Source organism: Vicugna pacos, chromosome 5 (assembly GCF_048564905.1).
Source record: "Vicugna pacos chromosome 5, VicPac4, whole genome shotgun sequence".
Lineage (NCBI taxonomy): Eukaryota > Metazoa > Chordata > Mammalia > Artiodactyla > Camelidae > Vicugna > Vicugna pacos.
The window spans coordinates 92443335-92465556 of NC_132991.1; the positions used below are offsets into that span (position 1 = coordinate 92443335).

At 51.1% G+C, this 22222-nt stretch overlaps 1 protein-coding gene across 6 annotated transcripts in view; it reads left to right on the forward strand.

Moving 5' to 3' along the window:
* AGAP1 (ArfGAP with GTPase domain, ankyrin repeat and PH domain 1) overlaps positions 1-22222 on the forward strand; it is a 510942-nt gene that overhangs the window by 253853 nt on the left and 234867 nt on the right. For all 6 annotated transcript variants that reach the window (XM_072961887.1, XM_072961884.1, XM_072961886.1 and 3 more), the window contains exon 9: positions 1085-1177. In XM_072961887.1, coding sequence (XP_072817988.1) covers positions 1085-1177 — 93 coding nt within the window. The remainder of the gene's footprint in view (positions 1-1084; positions 1178-22222) is intronic.

Below are 22222 nucleotides of genomic sequence, written 5' to 3' on the forward strand. Positions count from 1 at the left end.
CTCCATCTCACACCCTTTGAAAGTGGATTTCATTAGCTCCTCACTGCAGCACCGGACACCACAAAGTCTTTTCATTTCATATATCATCTCAGATTTGAAAAGCACATGAAAATGTTTCTCCATTTTCAATATTGCGTGAGTAATGTTCCCATTGAAAAGTAATGGAGTGAAGTTGTCACTTGTCAGCACAGTTATTAAGGAGGACGAGTCTCAGATCTTTCTCTCATAATAAAATAAATCTGTCAGAAAATCATTGTGCTCACACTTTCTCATGCCACCAAGAGATGGAGACTTTGCCGTGGCGCTCCTTCGGTGTCCCCGAGTCATGGTAGGCTGGGGCCGTGGCTTCCCTGGGGCGAAGCATCGCCACCCTGCCTGCCGGTTGCCAGCTCCCGGGCAGCGCACGTCCGTCAATAGTACGGCCAAGAAGACCGTTCGGCAACTTGGCAAACAAAGCTGCTCATTTCCCCCCAAAGCACAGACGTTTTGTCCAAAAAAGATATTTTCAACCTCTTTTTCCCTTTGTAATTTTTTGCGATATCTTACACCAGCTTAACTTTGAACCTTCTTTTTCTAACTGGAAGCAATAAAAAGGAACGTTAGCAGCACCTTGATACGAATCGAGGACGTACCATTAAATTGCACCACTGAGTCATTAATAGAATTTTTTAAATCCTTCAGACGTTAATTAAATATATACATTTATGTCAGAGGTTTCCCAAACAAGCAGCAAGCAGTCCTTTTCTTCTCGGCTGGATTAACTGCAGCCTTTGAATGTGTTTTCCTGTTGGGCGTTACTTTCCTATATGGTCCATTGGTTTCTAGTAATTGAATTTTGAACTCTTTACAGAAAGAATTAAGAGCTAATTTTGCAGTGGAAAAGTCGGGGGAAAGTTTAGGAGATCCTCTGAAACAGGATGGCTCTGCGGAGATGGACTTCTTAGCCGTCCGCTGCGCACACGGAGCTCATCCACCCAGGGCTTCTGGGTGTGAATTTCGCAGAAACTGTGCAGAGGGGGTTTCACCTCTGCGATCTGGAAACCGCAGCCCTTCCCTAAATGCTAACTTGGTTTTTGCTTTGCAGTCTCGGAAAGGGAGTGACCCAGACAAAGAGAAGAAAGGCCTGGAGAGTCGGGCGGACAGCATCGGGAGCGGTCGAGCCATCCCAATTAAACAGGTATGCCGCTTCCCCCAGTGTGTCCCTGTAGCCGGAGACACACCCCAGGTCTCTCCTCGCCGCCATGCTGGCTCGTGTGCCAAAGTTTGTTTGATGTGCTCTGTTGATGAATGTAGAAGTCACTCACTTGACATCAATTAGAAGAGGTTCCTGTGTGTATTAAAATAGGATCATTAGAATAAGAAGAGGGAAAATGTGACAACAGATCTAATGCGGTGCAGTCTGCCCGCCTGCATATGGAGTGTTTCGAGGCTGAGCTGGCTTCAAAGGCTGCCTTTGTAGCCCGGCTTTCATTGGGCCGCTGGCCGCCAGTCGACGGGGGTAAATCAGATCGCTATACAAGAGCCCCTTGTGATCACAGGAATAGCCCGACGTGGCCCTAATTTGCTCTCGCAGACGGACATCTGAACACTGTTTCAGGCTGGTTTGTAACAACGAGGCAATTAGTTGTGATAATCATAGCCCGTGTGTCAGCTGTGCGCTCTTGTTTGTAATTTGCTAATGAAGGAATTGTAACTTTGATTAGGTTCAGTTTCATTTAGACCTTATTATATAAAGGAACATTTACAGCTGTAATGTGGGGCCTTAATTAAACTTCCTCATTACACAACAGGACTCGAATTCAAGCATTTGTTTTGGCCTATGTTGCTCGCCTGGAATAGGTTTTCATTAGCCCAGAAGCCAGGTACCAAATGACTTTTTGTCTCAAGTAAAACGGGAATTCACGTGACCTCCTTTGCTGTTACTTTTCCAAGGAAAAGAAAAATAAAGAGTTCCACCTGGCCCCATGGCTCCTGGAAATGTCACCTTTTAGTTTGCTGAGGAAGGCCAGTGGATTTAGCGCGCGTTCTGTTGAAGAGGGCAAGGATTCTGTGGGCAGGTTCGCGGCCCTGCCCCTTAGGAACACTTCTGTGACCGATTTGTCCCTCCAGGGTGACCACGCTTTGCCACCCTCTTCCGTGAGTACCTGGACAGTTTTACGAGTCCTGCGGGAACCCCTGTAGGCACCGGCCACCCTTAACGAGGGCCAGAGCCCACAGGGTAGTCTCACCCATTTGGAAGCAGGAACACAGCCTCAGGTAAGGGCCAGGCAGTTTCTGCATGGAGGTGTGGCCACCAGCCTCAAAGGTGACACCAGAGCAGGGAGGCTGCGGGGCTTCCGCAAGACACGTTCAGACACTGGGCAGCCAGTGTGCGGGCTGGCTCGGGCACCCGCTGAGAGCAGCCCTCTTCCCTTCTCTGCTGTCCTCGCTCGTAAGCAGCGTCTTCACTGTACAGGTCCACGGACACAGCTGTGTGTTCTTTCTTTGTGGGTTTATTTATAAACGTAACTCTCCACATAAGGTAGTTTTAATGCGTAATTTTCGTTCTGTTGAGCTGTTTCAATGAGAATTATAAAACTCGTTCAGCTCTTTTCGTCTCATTCGAAAAAACTGGTCCTAGGACATTTCCTTTTGCGAATATTAGAACTTAATAGAGACCGTTTCCTTAATTCACATGTCCTGTGGCTTAGGGGCTGGGCCTTCTGGATCCGCGGAAGCCCGGCGGGCCCCTCCTTCGCTGAATGTGTACCTGCTCCTCTGCAGAAGGGTTTGCTTTGCAGGCTAGGCTGTCAGTATGCGTGCAGGTTGGGGTTGACCGTCAAGCGTAAAATGAGTATTATCCAGTCCTTGGAAGCCTTTCAGTTGTGAGTGTTCAGAATCATCCAGTCGGGCTCTAAATCACGGTCTGGCTTTGGGGGATCGGGGTGCAGGCTGGGCACACAGCTCGGGTCCTCCCAGCTGCCCCGACGTGCGGCCACGGGCGGACCGCCTCCTGGAGACCAGGTGCCTGGCCTCGGATTCCTCCTCTGCGAAATGGGCACTGGATCACATCCAGTTCCTGGAAACCCCAGGATGTGGAGATTCCAGAGAGAAGTTTTAGATTCTGGCAGAACTGGATTTTCAGATTAGTTGTGCTCAAAACACCCTAGTCGGCCTCGCTCTGGATCACACGGACTGATGTGGGTTTGTACACAGTCATACAGATTTTTCTGTGTTTTTACACAGGAAGCAAGACCAGTAGAGACAGTCTCAATTCCTAACCCTCCCAGTGATGACTTCAGCCAGCAGAATGAGAGAGGTTGCAGAGGAGGGAACCTGGCGGGGCAGCGCCTGCTGGAATGCCCTAGACGCTGAGACGCTGCAAACCTAGGGCAGCGAGCGGCTGCTTGTTACTCGCTGCGCACTTTCCCGGCAGCCTCTCCCTGAATCCTCAGCGTTGCCGCGGTGGAGGCAGCTGTGTTACATACTTACCTTAAACCCACGGAGGGTGAGCTTTCCAGGCCAGGCGTCCACGAAGCCACGGGGCCAGGATTCAGGTCCCAGCCCCCCCGCCCCCGCCTGTGCGCTCCTCACTCTCTGTTGGTGAAAAACCTTCAGAAAGCTTAGGAAGCAAAGTTATGTGTTTTATGCTAAAATGTGACCCCTGACCCCAGGCTGCCTGGCCTGGGGAGAACCTTCTAACATGTGCCCGCAGCACCCTGCTTCTCTGAGTGTCCCCGCTCCTCTGTGCCGGGGCTGGGCCGGGTCCCTTCATCCGGCCCTGATTCCCTGCCCTTCGCACCAGCAGCAGAGCCCTCGCCCTCGTCTAAATGCTCGGTCCGCGTTCAGAGTACTTGGTCTGCACTTCTGGGCCAAACCCCAGCTCTTGGTCCCTTCACTAACGGCAGAGAAATGGTCCTGAGCCTCAGGGCTCCGTGGGCGGGTGCTGGTGACGGCTCTGGGACTGGCCGGTCCTTGTGGCCCTTGCAGGTCTTGCTTCCGCTCCGCACAGGAATCCCGTTGGGGACGGTGTAGGACACTGGCGAGGTCGTCTCCCACGCACCCTGCATCCTGACTCATGTCTTTACTCAAACGTGTTCCGGTGGGTTATTTTAACCACGTTTGGCTCACAGTTTGTGCAGCTTGTTCGCTGGCTGTGAGGATGGGGCTCCTTCTCCTGGCGTGGGAGCAGCCTTTGCACGACAGGGTGATTTCACCTCCTCCTTCCTTCCCAGGGAAAGCTTTCTCATCAGGCAGATGACTTACTTTCTGCAGAATAACTCATTTCTTCTGGATCTGGGCCCACCTGACCTGTTTTGTCCTTTTTGGGTCTTAGTGGAGATTTGGTTGAGAGAGTTCTGTTTCTTGTCTTTTTTTCTTTTCTCTTTTTTTTCCTTTTTACTACCAAGAGAAGGTCTATTCGAATAAAAATGGAAAAGCAAAGCAAGAAAAATAAAAAGCCAGAGGCCCGGCTCGGCGGCAAGTGGGCTTGTCACGTATTAATTTTTCATTGCTGTGGAGAGTTGTACATACATAATCACTTGATTGCAGTGGGAGTTAGGGAGCGCCTGTGGTGTCATTTGCATAAATCTTGTTAAGTCAATGGCAGTTAATGAAGTACAAATGAGCCCGGAGAAGGTGACATGCAAATCGTGGGTGGCAGATGGGAGGTCTGTTTGGGGGACGGCAGCTGTGTGCTCTTTTTTCTTTCTTTCCCTTCCGCGTTTTTTAATCTCTATATTATGGTCCAGATCCCCAGCCTCAGCCTGGCCTCCCCCTTCCCAGCAGATCCCGGCCGGGCACTCGGTCCACAGAAACAAACCACCCGGCCTGGCCTCGCACCTCCTGACATCCACTGGAGTGCATTTGAAGTTTTAAAGTCTCGGTCAGTTTATCTTGTCTCCCTTACACAATTGAAAATCTTTCATTTGTAAGGACAAACAGAAAACAGGAAAACTTCTCGCTAAATATTGTGGGATTTCAAAGACTGAAAAACCCTGCCTTTGCTTCTTTATGCTTCTGTCTTGGAGTCTGTCCTTCCCCCTTTAGACCGACCGATTGACGGTGTTTGTCCAGTCATTACCTCCATCCCACGTTCACAGTCCGGCCCTAAGGCGTGGGCGTTCCTGGGTTAGTCAGGACGGGAGACTCGGGGGTTCTGTGATGCTCCCTGGATACACCAAGCACAAGTGTCCTCCTGGGACTTTTTTGAGGTCTTACTTTTGACCTTGGCCTGGATGTCCTGGCCGCCTCTGGGGCAGCCGGCCAGCCTGGGAGAGCGGAGACTTTCCTGCCGCCTGAATGCTGGGGAAAGCCCTTCCCAGGGCATCAGAGGCGGAGCGGCCTGAGTGGCGTTTTCCTCAGCGCCTCACCATCGCCCGCGAGCCGTTTTGAAGTGGTGCGCGGTTTTGATTCTCAGCTGAGTAGAAAGCACAATTGTCAATTAAGTGAAAGGATCCTCTGGAGTTAATCCCCTTGGCCAGCCTGCCCCAGGCCGCTGCCCCGCGCTGTCTGGTACCCGGGATCCACGCGAGGGGGCGGTTGTGTGGCAGCCACAGCATCAGAGCCACCGACACTGCTCACTTCAGCGTCTCCGGGAAGTGCAACACCGATCACGGCCGTCGTCCGCTTTCACGGAGGAAACAAGATCAGAGACTGGGCCGAAACTTTAGACAGGCTGGAAGGGAAAGAAAGTGCCGGGTGCGCCCCCCTCCCACGATGTGGGAGAGCTCGTGCCGCGGGGCTGCGTCCACGACCCCCAACCACAGGGAGACCTGTGAGCACCAGAGCCCTGAGAACACACCGCTCACCCATGTGGCGGGTCCGCCCTGCCTGGCCCCGGCCCAGCCGGCTGCCCTCAAAGCGGGTAGTTTACTGACAGGGACCCGGGGCCCGAAGCTGATTTACGTCACTCGGGTGGACAGCTCCCGAGGGGACTGCGTCCGCCCTGGTTCACGACAGACTCGGCCAATTACCATCATCAATGTAATGGGTCGGGTGGGTGCATCACATGCATTTAATTAGACTCCTCAAATATCACAGTGTCATTGGCAAAACAGTTTGGAATATCTGGGTGCCCACGTTGGAATTTATAGTCACCCATCTTTGAATAAGTAGGGCAGACCCTCCTCTGCCCCCTCATGCTTAGGTCGCTGCAGGTGGATGGCAGTATGGTCTGTCCAGAATGCCCAGAATGCGGAAGGAGATTATGTGGATCGAAATACAAAATCCGTGATTTAAATATAAATCAGCAAAGCGACTTAAAACAATCCTTCCCTTGGCTGTGAGGGCTGCGGGAGGGAGATATAGGATAACGTACAACATTTTATCCACGATAAAGGGGCGTGCACACATGTTACTTTGGAGAGTGGAAGTTCATGTAGAGACTCAGTATGTCCTCCATGTGTCCATCGTCCAGGAGCTGGGAAAATATCTAAGTGATTCACTTCTCCAAAAGGTGGTTTGTTTTCTGTAGAAGTTCAACTGCCGATGGTGGTGGAACCCAGCTCCCTGTGGGCTCAGAACTAGAACCTCATCCGCAAATAGAAGCTTATGGATGAATCAGTAAGATACTCGTCTTCGGTGTTGTTTGTTATCAGACTCAAAGGGCGTGTAACAGTCCCACGTTCATCCTGTGTAGACACGCCCTGGGGACCCTTCTAGGGGCTCGGGGAGGCAGAAGATCGATGTCTACCACCCAGGCTGCCCTGGGACGTGGAGGGAAGCCCCCACCCCGTGACCCCCAGTACTGGGGGGCAGGCATTGCAGTGGGGCCTGGGGCCCTTGGAGCCAAGGGACGGTGGAGAGGTGAGGGTGAGGAATGGAGGGGACAGCCCCACTGGACTTTGAGGTACGAGGAGGTGGCCCCCAGAGGCAGAAGGAGTAGGGTGAGCAGAGGGGACGGGGTTTCCAGACGGGAAGGGCTGGGGCGTCCAGTGGTCCAGGGCGCTGGCTGCCTTGTGCCGGGAGGCGGGGAGGGGTGCGATTTCAGCTGTGGGGGGGTCACGGCTCGTCCCCACCGAGGGGCAGCACGAGAGTGGGAGACCAAGGACTCCAGGCCCCCGCGGAGACAGCGTGTCCCTGAGCGCTGGCCAGAGCAGCCTCCCCTCTTCGGGGGGACCATCCCTGCTTTTCCTTCTGATTGGGGGGCCCCCTCCCTCTTGCTGCTTTAACCCCACAGTGTTTACGAGGGGTGGTTACGATCTGTCGGTCTCGGTGGTGAATGTCGGGGAGCTGTGCTGGGGCTTCGTGCTGCCGTCCCTCTGGACTGTGAAGTAGGAAAGACACTGGTCCCCATTTCACAGACGACAGAAAAGCCAGGCTGTCACTCGTCCAGCATTGTGCGTGTGGGTGTCTGCACGGGGCGCCACAGCGAAGCACCACAGACGGGGGGCTTGGGCCTCAGAAATGTTCTTCTCCCAGTTCTGGGGCCTGGGACGCCCAGGTCAGGGTGCCCGCAGGGGTGGTTTCTGGTGCAGACCCCTTCCCGGCTGGCAGATGGCCGCCTTCCCGCTGCCTCCTCACGTGGCCCTTGCTCTGTGCATGCACCCTTAGGGACTCCTCGTCTTATGAGGGTACCAGTTGCATTGGATTTGGGCCTTGTGACCTCGGTTAACCTTAACCACCTCCTCAAGGGGCCGCTAAAGTCATGCTGGGGGTTAGAGCTTCACCCTGTGAGTGCTGGGCCTTCACAGTTCAGCCCGTAGCACCCTAACCCTAGCACACGGCAGGTTAATAGCAGAGCGGGGACGGGCGCCCGGCCTGTGTGACCCTTGGAGCCGTGGTAACGACCCCTCCACGCACAGGCTGTCCTGCCTTAGACTTCCTGGCATCACAGGGCGAGGCCGCTTTATCCGTGTCTCTGTGTCTGAATATCAGAAGAACCTATTTTTTGAGGCTACATGCCCCAGATAGGAAACATACAGTATTTGAAACACTCTGTTTGGAGGGCTTCCACTTAAGCCCCCCCAGGCGGCAGTGAACTGTTAACGTTTGAAGGAGGCCAGTTGCAGAAAGCGCGCTGCTGCCGAGCGCGGGCTCCCTCCCTGGCTTCCTTCTTCGTGGAAAGTCCGAAACAAGTGAGCACTTGGCTTTCTGGCAGAAAGAGCCCCACTGGCTGTCAGAACGTCACGTTTTGTATGAAAACAGCAACAGTCGAGCGCCCTGCTTGACCAGGTACTTTTCCAGAAGCCGGACGAGGGGGCCCCGCTCAGCGCGCTGGTGCCCCGCGGCCCCGGCCGCTCGCACAGGCTCCCTCCTCCTGACGCGGCCCTGCTGGCTGCTCGCTCTGCTCCGGGGCCCTTTGCCGCAGAAACTCTGAAGGGGACGTCTCCTTAACTCCTCGGGTCTCCTTCTCAGGGAGGCTGCCAGACAGCGGCGTTCTGTCCAGTAGCTCTGTGTAGCAGAAGCATCTTTCCTTCATCTCACTTAGGGAATTTGGGTTTCAACTGATGGGCTGACGGCCAGGTTTTCCAACCCTTGGTACCAAACCTGATGGCTGTAATAAAGTATGTAGAAATTTCCTGAAATGTTATAAAATAGGCCTGGAAGGGTTTGTTAGTTTGAGAAACTGATTCACAGTTAGACATTTTCTACAGAGTACCTACGATGACCCTTAACATTTATAGACTTGTAACATAGAAACATTAAAAAAATACTGTTAGCATCTTAGGGCTTTCAGTGAGACCCACACCCTGCTGTATTCACTCGCTAACCTTTCCACCTGCTTAGAAAGTCGTCACAACGACAGATCGTTGTGTTAGGTTTGCAGTGAGAGCTGGCGCTTCCTTCCTGGGTGCTTAGTGTGCCTCAGTTACTGTGTTAGAGCTGTGATCACATGGCCTCACTTACTTCTCCATCAGCCTCAGACAAAGCTCACGGGTAAGGAGTCCGAGGCTCAGGGAGATTGCCACACAGCCACGGGGACAGGGCCGGAAGTGGCAGAGCTGGGATTCAGATCCAGGAATCCTCTAGAATTTGTTGCCAGAAGATCCTCCACTGTCCCATTCACCCCTGATTTAATCTGCCTCCAACGACCGTCTTTTCTAAACCAGATCAAAAGTTAGGTGAGTGGTCTACTCTCCCCGGGGGCTCCAGCAGGACAGGATGTTGTATGTGGGACCGTCCTCCGCAGCACATGCTGTCTAGCACCTGGACCAGCCGCTGCCTTGAGCTGCAGCCGGCACTAGGGCCCCTGGTAGACCCAGGGGTTGACCAGTAGGTCCTGGTTGGCTCATGAGAAATGTCAACACCGCGGGCACAGGGGGTCCCTCGGGGCTCCCTCCCTTCCTTCTTCACACACGTGTGGCTCCCGACTTTGGTTGGTCCCTTTAGTCTGTACTGTCACCCTCTTCCTGTCCTCAGGGCCCATGTCCGATCAAGTGCCTTCCGTTGCAGAAAAACTTACCTTGTCCCCAAGGAGATGTGGGGTCTCCCGTGACACCTCATCAGGACTTGAGATGTCCCCTCGCCTTCCCTGCTGCATGGACACGGGCCTCCTCCGTGCTGTGGAGGGGCGGGCTCTGACGGTGCTGCTCCCTGCAGTGTCCGCAGGGCAGGACAAGTAGGTGGGCAGGGACGGTGGTGGACAGAGCAGGACAGCAGTGTAAAATGGTTCTCTTCCCCCAGAACAACATTGTGCTTGTTTTAAAGACTATGTTACACTGGAGAAGTTGCCCTCTACATTTGAAGATAACAGAATCATTTTTTAACTCAACGTTCTTTAAATTTAACTCTGATTCATGTACACAGAACACTATATTTAGGTGAAACACAAGAATGACATCTTTTCCTCTTCAAAGAATAAACCCTTTCTTTGTCCATGGCCAGTGTCATTTCAGAAAACTGGTTTCTTCTAAAACTTCTCTACGACAGAAAAAATTTCACCAAAATAAATGTCTCCATTGTGTCATCTGGTGTATAAAAATTGTTCCACGTCAGACCCACAGGTTTTAGTAACACTGGGCTATTCTCATAATTGCCAAGTTTTTACCCCATTATTCAGTCTACATCAGCCATAGCCTTTGTGACTGTAATTAGTCACCACAACAAGAATGTTTTTATCATCACGGTCTCCGGTAGAAAAATAATTTATATTGTTTTTAATATGCATAGAAATGAATTTTGTGGAAATGTATAAATATACCAGCCATGCCATCACACTGCCAGGGATGTGAGTGGCGTCTGAGGGGTGACTTGGAAATGAAGAACCACGAGAAGGAAGTAAACATGGGTGGTTACGTGGCCTTTCTTTGCTCGTATCTAAAGTATAAGAAATTTAAAACAATGAGACATCATTTTATACTTAGACTTATAATTAACAAAACATGCTAAAATCCTACTCTTAGAAAATTAGAAGAAGAAGAGTTTTAGAAATGTGTTATGCTGGTACTAAAAATTGGCCCAGTCCTCATGGAGGGTAATCAGTATGTAAAAGATATAAAAAAAATTGTGTTCACTTTGTCCCAGTAATCTTTCTCCTGGAAATTTATCCCAAGGGGATAATTCACAAGGAGAAAGAGAAAAAAGCCTTACGTGTAAAAACATGTTTATAGCAGGTTTATTTATAATATTAAAACCCCAGGAACTACCAATCCAACAAGCAAGGAGTAAAATTAGTGACTGTCAACTAAACAGGACTAGGATATACAGCCTTAAATTGATCAACTGAAAGGCCTTTTAAGGGGGGAGGGGGGCGCCCTGTGGTGGAACACATGCTTTGCATGCACGAGGCCCTGGGTTCAATCTCCAGAACCTCCATTTAGAAAAACCAAAATGAAGCTCCCTTCTGATAAATGTGTGTAGTCTTGAATCAAATACCTTGGGTGCCATGTTTCCAAGCTCATTTCCGCTGTGCCGTACCAGCTGAGTCAGAAGTCTGACTACCACAAAATGCCTCTTCTGGGTGGGGGGTTTTCAAGAGCAGTCATCATGCATATAAGCTAGTGCTTTCGGGTGCTTCGTGGCCTTGTAACACAGTCACGTGTGCAGTGCAAAAATACTTCAGAGCCTGCAAGGACAGCTAAGATTGCCCCACAGTGGGACTTTCCTTCTTTTTCCATTGACCGACCATCTGAGAACCAAGTCAGTGCTTGTCTGGCCACTCCTGCGTTGGAGGGAAGAGGCCAAGGGGGACAGTTTGAAACTCGCTGGGCCTTTGAGGAGGAGGATGGGGAGGGGCCCGGGGGAGGAGAGGCCTGCACTGTGGGGAGGGTTGATGGACTCGGTGAGACAGATCTGTGGGGTTGGAGGGCCATTTCCCAAACTCAGGGCTGAGCGGAGGCTGTGAGCCTTGGAAGGTGGGCACGTGGTAGGGTCTCAACACATCCTAAGCTTCAGTTTCTTTCATTTAAAAACTTGTCAGTCTGTTTATCAAACGGCTCCGGGCCCAAGTGCTCTGGGTCAGGTGTTGGGCCAGGTCGGTGGAAAGTAGGAGAGGAGTTTCCCAAAGCTGCTGTTCCAAACCAAAGGTGTCTGTGTGTTTGGTCCCGAATCATTTTTTCTGCTTGAAAATTAAAATTTTACTCAGGATTTTACATATTTTCCTTCGGTAATTTCTCTCGGGATGAGGAACGTGTGTGTGCACTTACAGAGGTGCTGATACATGTGTGAATACTTGTGTGATGTGTTAATACATGTTAATTCTGTATATTAACCATAAGACTTATTTTCCCCTGTGGTCGTCCCATTTTTGCCCAGATAACCAAACGCTCTCCTCGAGTCCATACTGGGATGACAGCATCTCAGCACAGCAAACAGGCTGCTTCTAAAAGCTGGCCAGGCATCTTCATTTTCACAGGTAGGGAAACTGAGTCCCGGGAAGGTTAAAGGACTCACCCAAGGTTACACTTCATTACATGGCAGGATCCGGGTCTCATCTTGTCAGGTGCGTCCCCTGTGCCCTTTCTGCTCTGAACACCAGCGTCTCAGGGATTTTCTTCCTCTTTGGAACTTTTAAAAGACTGGAACTAACAGGTAGCGTTTGCAGCTGTCGTGATGGTTTTGTGACTGGCCATCTTTTTCTAAGTTGGCGGCTTCAGCTTCATGCTGTTTGATCTGGTTTTTGTTTTGTTTTGTTTTGTTTGAGGGGGAGGGAGGTAATTAGGTTTGTTTATTTATTTATTTTAATGGAGGCGCTGGAGATTGAGCCTAGGACCTCGCACATGCCAGGCAGGCACTCTGCAACTGAGCTAGACCCCGCCCTTGTTCGATCTATTTTGAAAATGAGGGAGATAATACATAAAAGTCACTGCCTTTGAAGGGACCTGGTTCATTGTGCACTGATTTAGCAGGCTCGCTGATCCCCCAGCAGCCCTGGGAGGCTCTGGGCTTACTGTTCCCATTTGGCAGAAGGGAAAGCTGAGGCTCAGCTTCCATGAGTTCCTAAAGCCAGCAGGAGGCCCAGACAGGGTTCAAACCCGCCTGCCTCTTTCCAAAACCTGTGGTCTTCATGCTGAGTGGTCTCATCTGCCACTGAGCTCCCATCTTGTATTTGAAATCCAGGCTCAGGGTGACTCCCCGGGAACTACCGCAGTCGTGTATTCCAGATAGCGCCGCGGGATCTTCGGTGGGTGGCATCCGCGCTCCATGGTGCAGCCAGACCTCCAGCAAGATCTCCTTCGCCTTCCTGCAGAACCCCTCTGAGTGTATTCCACAGCAGTTGTTTGTAATTGGAGTATCTGGAATTCACTGTGGTTTTAATTAGTTGATTACTAGTTCTTTAAAATGTACTGTACTCACTGTAGGTCTTGCAAATTGGTAACTGGTAGCTACCAGGATAATTAAGTATCTCAGAGCACTTGGCTACCATAGCATTGAGCTGTGAAGAAATAATGTTGTGTAGCCAATCAAAAAGAGATCCTTGTAAACTCATTTACAGCGGCAGTGTGTGTTAGGACCATCACAGAGATGCTTATTGCAGGAGAAATTAAAGATACAATTTTGTGCTAAGAGGCAATATAGAAATTAGTTCCTGAATTACTTGTTAATTGATTTGGTAATTCCCTCAGGTCTGCATGCGCGCTTCTCCCCGCTTTTTGTTGTTGCATTCAGTTAACAGTGACTATTCCCAGAGCAATAAAAATATTTTTCACACTTAGATTAGCTGTGTCCTTACATCAGATTGCCCACATTCATATTTGCAGAACAAAAAAATATCTGCCTTGAACACAACAGGCAGATTGTTGTTTTATGTGTACTCATCAGGGTGACCGGTGCATTCGCGGGACCAGATAATCTCAGCAGAAGGGAAGTGTGTTTTTATGTCTCATGTTGGAGGGAGGTTTCCCTCATTTTTTTCCCCCTAATGGAAACCCTCGTTTTATTATCAACAGAGGGAGAGTCGGCAGACTTGATTTATGAAAGTCTTTTCTTATTGTTTGCAATTCAGCAAGAATAACCATACAAAACACCATTTGTAGAAAAGTGCGAATTGCTCCTAGAAATGATATTGGAAGGAAATGAGACCCGTTTCTCTGTGTTGAAATTGAGTGTGAATCTGAGACGTGAACCGTAGGTGGGCAGAGGGTGCCCCTCCCTGCCTGCCTGCTGACAGGCGGACAGGACATTGGGCTCTGTGCGTGTCTGTGCTGCGTACGTGGAGGGGCAGAAACTCTGCGCCTCTTGGAGTTTTGAAAGAAGAACTGACTGCCCTTTGGACAGCTGCCAACACGGTGGCCTCAGCTTCATCTCAAAGAACACGTTTTTTTTTTTTTATCATCCTATTGGCTGTGCTTATGGCCCAAAAAGTGACATCAAAGACTTCTGGAAAAATATCCTTACATCAATTTTCAGTCAGTCTGTTGTTTTTCCCTCTTGCCCTCCCCCACGATCACCTGACGTGGGTAAATGTCATTATGCTTTGTTAAATTTAGGGCAGCTGATGTTTATTTCAGTGTCTACCCTTAAAAATAGATGGTAATGTTTTGTTTTCAGTTAGGAAAAGCAGATGTTTGCATCTAGCTTTGTGTCTATTAAAAAGTATGAAGTTTTGGCGAGAACTAATTCTTTTTTTCTCTTTTCCAAGTTTCTTTTCTTTTTTTAACTGAAGTATAGTCAGTAACAACATGTCGATTTCTGGTGTACAGCATGATGTTTCACTCATACATATACATACATCCGTTTTCATATTCTGAGAACCAGTTCTTTATAAATTTGGCCCAGTGACTCACTTCCCTCCCAAGTGAAGTATGTTTGCATGTTGGTCAGTATATTCACTGAAAAATAATGTTTAGTCTGAAATGTAGAAGCCATCCCACTCTGGGTGCACCAGGAACAGGAGGGGCACTCGCGCTAAGTTAGGCTCGCGTGGTGCCCAGACCTTGGATGAACTGGCTGCTTGTCTAGTCGCTGGTTCCAGTAGACAGAGAAGGAACTCTATGTGTTACTCAGATGGACTCCTTCCAGCGACCCCCAGATGGGACCGCTGGCATTTTCCTCTTCAACGTGGTTTATCAGGGGCCTGTAAAGCCCAGCCTCTGCCTGCTCGGAGATGCGCTTGGGCAGATGTGGTACCTGACCAAGGAGACAGGAAAGCTGCGGTCTGAGCTTCATTATCCTGCACGTGGGTCTTATTGTTTCTGATTCTGTCTCCTTTCCTCCACTCCTCATCCCTTATTGTAAGTGTTTTTCTCATAGAAGTAGCTATCCTGAAAGTTCTTCCACAAAAGTTCCTGTAATTCAAAAGACCCAAATTTAGCTTAACCCCAGAAGCAGTGGTGTTATAGCCCCCTCCCCCGATGCCCCCGCCTTGATTGAGTTAGTAGATCAGTCTGCCTTTACTTTTCAGATGGCATGGATGGTGGGTCCCTCGCTGGGGAGTTCAGCCCCAGGTCTTGTCAGTGACCCTAAGTTGGGGTGTGGAGGAGGGGAGATTTGTGACCCCGGGCGGGCCTGCAGCCTTGGCTTGTGCTTCTTCCCACCCTGCAGAGAAGAGGAAGTACGTCCCCTTGAGGGATGAGCAGGACGCAGCTCTAAACATTTCATTTTTAAAAACGTATGTGACTTTCACATTCTGCTCCGTAACGTATCTCGTGTTGGAACGTTTTCTGTTATTTGTCAGTTAAATTGCTGACTTTGTGTCTCCAAATGTTTGAATGAAATTGGTTCCCCACTAAGGCTGACCTTGCTTGTGTTTTGAGTGTACGTGAGAACTTTGCAAACCCCGGGGCTCCCCAGGGCTCGGACCAGAGCGCCCGGGGCTCACCAGGGCTCAGACCCGAGCGCCCGGGGCTCCCCAGGGCTCGGACCCGAGCACCCGGGGCTCCCCAGGGCTCGGACCCGAGCATCCGGGGCTCACCAGGGCTCACCAGGTCTCAGACCCAAGCGCCCGGGGCTCCCCAGGGCTCGGACCCGAGCTCCTTGGGTTGAGACCGTAGGTGCGTCTCCTGCCACACGAGGCTCGAGGGTTTGGAGCAGGAAGTCAGTGCTGGCCCTGCAGCTCCAAGGTGAGGACTGTTTCTCCACGGTATTTCTCGTGCTATTTCTGCACTTTAATGACTATTTCCACTAATACTTGTACTAATAATTTTTAATGGTTCACACTGGGTAGATGACATTTTGATACACTTATGAGCCTTATCAGTGACTTCTAGAAGTTCTTTGGTCTGCCAGGACACTGCCGTGGCCTGGCCCTCTGAAGACGGGGTGCCCAGGGCCCTGACCCCCTCCCTCTGCTGCCTGTGAGCTGTGAAGTGGGTGTCACGCTGGCTGCCGGCTCTGACAGTCACACCCCCAGTCATGTCGCTCAGTCCTGTTGGAGAGGTTGGATTACACTTCTCAGGTTTGTCATGGAGGATTTCCCTTAACCATCATTTACCTGCCCTCAAAAATATCCCAGGATCTTTTGGAAGCACGGCCAGCCTCACGGATGGCCAGGTGCCTGCCTCCCACGCCGACTGCACAGGGCCGGCTGGGGACTTGCTGGCGTCTGGGGGGCAGGCTGTGCGGAGAAGCTTCGAGGTTTGCTGCCAGAGGTTTGGAGCAGGTGGGCCTGGAAGGGTTCCTGCTGAGCTCAGGCCGCCCGGTGACCGAAGCGTCTCTGGGCCACTCTGGGGCCTGATGACACGAGGTCGTATTTACAGAGGAAGGGGGTGTGTTTTGACAGAATTACGACAAGTACCCCAAAGAAAGGTGAGTTTGGATCGAGTCCTGGATTTTGCTTTTCTGGGGACAAGTGTTTTCTGGCAAGTTCTCAGGTTTCTGGGAACGAATGAGCAGGTACCTTCTTGGGCACACGATTTGCTAGAGGAGGAAACATTTCGTGGATACTGAAATAAAAGCTAACCCAGGCTGGGTGTCACTGTGGGCCGGGCCCTCAACTTACCTGCTAGGGGTCAGCCCATAGAAGTAAATGCTTTGAGGTCAGAATTCTTTTTTTTTTTTTTCAATCTTTTTGGCCATTGGTGTATCCCAGCCCCTAAAGCAGTAGGCTCTCAAATATTTTTTGAATGAAAAATTTCAAGTCTCACAACCTCCTTGTGGAGGTAACTGTATCATCCCCATTTTAGACAGAGTAAGTGCTCAGAGAAGTTAAGGCCCTTGTTCAGTGTCACACAGCTTGGGAACGGTAAACGCTGAGACTTCTGCATTCTCTGGGGCTTCCCAAGAATCACGTTTGTCCTGGAAGAACCTGGGAGACCGAGCGAGGCACTGCCCAGTGGGGTGGTGCGTGTGCCTCTGACGGTTAACTTTGGGAGTCAGAAGTCTGGGGTAGAATGGGGGCACGTGTTCACTTGAGAGCCTGATCCCTGGGAGTGGAAGGTCAAGGTGAGACCTCCGGCAGCTCCCACACGCCTCCCGTTTCCTGGACTGCCTTCCCAGACCGTCCACGCGTTACTTGGAGGTCACCGGGTGTCACTGGGTGACCATTTGAAGACATGCTGGGCCAAGCATTTTTTTTTTCTTAGTGTTGATGATAAATACCTTTTAATTTTTCAGACTGTGCTTGATCTGCCAGCGTGACAGCCGCATCTGTCCTGGCGGTGGCGTGTAGCCACTTTTGCCCTGGGCTGTGCGGTAAACACAGGTGGACAGGAGGCTCCCTTGGGCCCTGAGGAGTTTGCAGGATGAAGGGTGGAAAGCTGGAGCCCCTGGGAAGTGCTGACGGAGCCAGACACACTCTTCCAGGAGGTGTGAGGTGACTGCGTCCCCCTGCAGGGGCCAGGGTAGGCAGCACGGACACAGGCCATGGAGGATGCTGTCGGGGGGAGGCGGAGGGGGTTCAGGAAACGACAAGTAAACTGTGGTGACAGACGTACCTGGTCACTTTGTCCAGAAACAGTAGGAGGAAGACTGGGGGCAGGACCACGTACAGCAGAGCCCGATGGCGGCCACTGTACTTCCCATCCTGGAAGGCACAGAGGGGCAGGGGCCCAAGGCCGCGGTCCCAGTGCAAGGCGGTCACGATCCGACCCAGGAAAGAGCAGTGAGGACGTGGCAGGGAGGCCCACAGAGGGTGTGGACGAGGAGGGACTGGGCTCCGCGGACTTCCTTGACGACACCAGGGGCGGTGGGACTGGAGTCGGCCGTCTTGGTGACCAGACAGCATCGGTATGTGTAGTTAAGTTAGTTGCATTTAACAAGGTGTCTTAAGTGTTTCATAGATTGAACGGTTCTTTGCTCTTTGTGATCTCTATGGGGAGTCCATGCTGTCCATCACCACGAGCATCGTCCTCCCTCGAGTCCAGACGAGCCCAGGCAATGTTCTGACCATCCGGGCAGCAGAGCCGTCGGAGCCACTCCCTGGTTCTCCGAGTGCTCATTTCAGTGCGCACTGGCTAACTCGGGGACCTGCTAATAGAGCGTCCTTCCCACGGGGTGGTGCCCATCGGGGACATTCACAGGTCAGAAGCCATGGCGTGCTGGACGCTCTTTGTTGGATGCCTTTGAGGTCACAGGGACTCGGGGCTCCTTTCTGGAGGGGAGCTGTGCTGTGTGGGGTTGGCGGGGTTCAGGTCCCCCCGTCAGCCCGGGAAGGCCTTCTGGCCCCTAGTGTGCGAAGCCGCAGCCTTAACCAGCCACTCCTGGACAACTTACCTTGCAGCAGGTTGTTAAAGGTATTTAAAAAACGTTTCTCCCTTGGTATTTTTTAATCACTTATCTTACATTGACTGCTTTTAACAGGCACATTGTTCTCACAGAGCCCTCGGGGGGTCCAGCAGTTAACACTTACAAGCTCAGGAGTCAGGTGCCCATAACGAAATAGGGGTGGGGACTCCTGATGAGATGCCGATGAGAACTGTAGCCCTGGGAGGTGGGCTCCGGAGCGGTTCTGTGAGGCTGGCATCTCGTGCATTTATTACAGAACATTGGTGACAACCAGCGCACCTGCACGGACACACCATTGTCGCCCAGAGTCCATACTCACACTGCTCTTCATTCTTGGTGTTGTGCATCCTGTTTTTCGGACAGGTGCACAGTGACGTGTCCATCATTACAGCATCACATCAAATGGTTTCACTGCTGTAAAAACCCTCCGTGCTCCAGCTGCTCAGCCGCTGGCAACCGCTGATCTTTTTATTGTCCCTGTGCTTTTGCCTTTTCCAGGATGTCGTTGAGTTGGAACCACAGTGTTTAGCCTTTTCACATTTGCTGCTTTTGCTTAGTAATATGCATTTAAGGTTCCTCCATGCCTGTTCGTTGTTTGATAGCTCGTTTCTTTTTAGCACTGAATGATGTGACATTGTCTGGATGTAACGTACTTTGTCCGTTGATCTGTTGAAGGACATCTTGGTTACTTCCAAGTTGTGGCATTTGGGATAAAGCTGCTGTAAACCTTTGTGCAGGTTTTGGTGTGGACACAAGTTTTCAACTCATTTGCTCAAATACCAAGGAGACTGCTAGATTGTATCGTAAGAGTATTTTTAGTTTCACGAGAAATCGACAGACTGTTCCAATGTAGCCGTACCGTGTTGCAGTCCCACCAGCAGTGAAGGGCAGTTCCTGTTGCTTCACAGCCTTGCCAGCCTTTGATGCTGTCCGTGTCTCAGTTTGGCTGTCCTAACAGGTGTCGTCGTTCAGTTTGTAATTAATTCCTCAATGACCTGTGGAGTTGAGTATCTTCCCATGTGCTTACCTGCCATTTGTAGATCTTCGGTGAGGTTTCTGTTCAGATCTTCAGCTCATTCTTCATTTGGGTGGTTTGCTTTCTCATTTGTTGATTTTAAGAGTTCTTTGTCGTTTGGGTAGCGTTCCTTTATCAGATGTGTCTTTTGCAGATAATTTCTCCAGCCTGAGGCTTGCCTTCTTGTTCTCCTGATCGCCTCCCCCTCCACTTCTAGTAACTACCCTGCAGCGCCCCCTGCCGTCATTATTGAGGTGCTCTTTCATTTCGATCGTGAGCGTTTCGTTAGCATTTTCTTTACAGTTTGGTAAGATTATTGCTTACTTTTCAACCATTATAGGCTGTGTGTAAACACATCCTCAAAATCATTAACTCTTGATTGCATAGTTGCTCAGAAGCACGTATAATTTTTATAAGTACTTTATACATTGTATTAAATTGAGAATGGGTGAAACATTTTATACGTTAAATATTGTAGACATTCTAAAATTCCAATTAATAAGACTATTAAGCATTCAGGACTGTGTAAAAGTTCTTTTGAATAATAATTCTCCCTGTCCCGTGTCAGTGTCAACATCTGTAATTAACAGCTGGGGGAGTAATCGATGGCCTGTTTGCTTCTGTGTTTATTGCCTGGAGTAACCAGGTGCAGACGGAGCCCCGGTGAGCCTTGGGGGAGGGCATCCAGTCCCTGGATAAGAAGGTGGTTAGGCAGCCAGCACACGACTCGATCAGTTTCCAGGGAGAGGCTGGCTCTCCCACCTCCTTCGTGGGCACAGGATGGGAAGCCGCCCCTCCCCACAAGGCAAGCTCTCCTTTGCTGTCAGACCACAGCACGTCTGACTCCCGAGGCACGGACTGCATCACGAGGAAGTGAGGCTGGAAGGGCTGATGGGCTGGGGAAGCAGCAGAAGAGAACAAGGAAGCCAGAGAGCAGGTGTCTTTGGAGGGAAGGTGGAAGCTTGTTGCAGGCTGCTGGGTGTGTGGATTCTGGGCTGGAGCGGCCACGCAGGAGGGCCCTCGACCTGCAGCCCAGGTGAGGGCGTCCGCAGGAGCACAGCATGAGGCTTGAAGGGTGGAGGGAAGCCAGAAAGGGGCCGCTCGGGTGTGGGTGGCTGCCTGGCAGGAATGGAGCTGAAAGAAAGCCCAGGATGCCTGGGGAGGGGGAGGAGCCACAGGGGCCAGAATTGGGGGGGAGGGGAGGAGCCACAGGGGCCAGAAGAGGGGGCGGGGGGGGGAGTGGTGCCTCGATGGAACTGTTTTGTAAACTAAAGGAAAAAAGTAATACATGCTCCTTGTAGTAAAATTAGAAAACATACATGGACAAAAAGAAAAGAAACGTCGCCCATGATGCCGTGACTCTGAGCTTGCAGTGGTTACCACGTTTGTTCAGACTCCTGTTCAAGTTCACTGTCTCTGGGACCCTCTTCTCACCCGCCCGCCCCCACTCCCTGAGGCTCCCCTTGCTCCTACCCCTGTCACCCTGGTCCTCCCTAGAGCGCGCATGCCACCTGGTTGGTCCCACATGCTCTGGGCTCCATGACAGAAGAAACCTTGACTCTTAGTTTCAGTTAATATCATAATAGGTGCTCAATAATGTTTCTCAAATGAGTGAATAAATGAATGAACGAGTGGAACGAAGCAGGTTTGTCTCTGAACGTGCCTTACACTGTGCAGGGCATTTGGAGCCTCCTTGTGGTTTCCAGCCTTTGCGCCTCGGAGGCATCTCCCAGGCGTCACCTGCATGGAACCCCCGGTCCTGTTACTGGAGGGCAGAAGGGTTGCAGTGACACCGGGGAGCCAGATCCTTTTTATGCTGATTCTCCCCCATTTTCCTAGGAAATGTTTCTAACAGTAGATCTACTTTGTCAAAGGATATAGGAATTTAAGGCTTCAGGTTTGTATTTCCAAACTGTCCTCTGGAAAAAAATACACAAATTGACTCTTCTACAAGTGATATTCCTACATACTTTGTTCTGCGTTTGGTGGGGGTGTACGTGTATGTATACATTTGAGTGTTTTTTAGTCTTTATGAGTTTTTTAGATTTGCATCCTACTGTTTTAAAAACAAACTGTCTTTATTTACTATCAGTTTTTAAAAGCACATTTGCTGGCTACGTGGGTAGTTCTGTGTGAGGAACCTGAGGTAGTGTTGGCTGCCTTCTCCGCTGTACCTTCTTCACTGGCCTGTTAGTCCTCACTGTGCACTAAGCGTGTTAGCCCTTTGCTTTTATATACGTTCTGTGCATTCCTCATTTACCTTTTGACTTCAGTTTTATTTGCAGTAACTTTTGGCGTGGAGAAGATTTTCAAAAATTCCGGACTAGAATCTTCCTCACCTTGTGTTGCCTCCTCTGTTACTTGTGCTTGGACGGTCTCCTCCGCTCGCTGCTTCGCTGTTCGGCTCTTCCAGGTCGTTCTGCTCTTCTGTTGGCTGATGGCGTTATCCCTCCTCGACTGAGCTGAGTTTCCGTGTTAGGTAAACTGCAGTGTCTCGGGACGGGATGTGTCCGGCCGCACCCCACCAGGTCACCTTCTACAGGTTTAGAACTAAGCTTTGGGGTCAGGACGGAGAGCTCCTTCAAAAGGAGGGGCTTTTATAGACGGTGGGCAGGAATGGTTTGCAGGAGGCACTGTGGAGTGAAGCCCGGGCTGCCCCACCTCCTTCTGTCCACAAGGAACGGGGGCGGGGGGTGCGGGCGCCACTGTCAGCGAAGCCTGTGGGTTTTCCATGGGGTGAACTGGGGAGACTCTTCTGTGGAGAATGTAAGACAGTAAAGTAACATCAATACCCGTGGTTCTGGAGAGCTTACCGCGGGCTGGGCGCTGAGGCCAGTCTACTCAGACTGTTGTGTGGTCTTTGCTGAGTCCTGAGTCGGGGAGAGACCAGCGGGACCTGTGCAGAAGTGGTGTCAGGCCACAGGCTCACGGGCGCTGGGCCAGGGTGCCCGGGGGCCAGCACTGGGGGCTCACACCGTGGGAAGTGGCTGAGAGGACAGGGATGGATGACAGTGGGGCACGATCTGGCCACGGCGTCTTCTGGGTCCCTCTGGGTCGTGGCTGAGGCCTTCTGGGGTCTCCACAGCTCAGCAGAAACGATCGTGCTTGGGTAGAGGCCCTGAAGACCTGGTCTGCAGGAGTCTGATGGCCAAGCCCTGGGCGGTGTCAGGTCAGAAGCAAGAG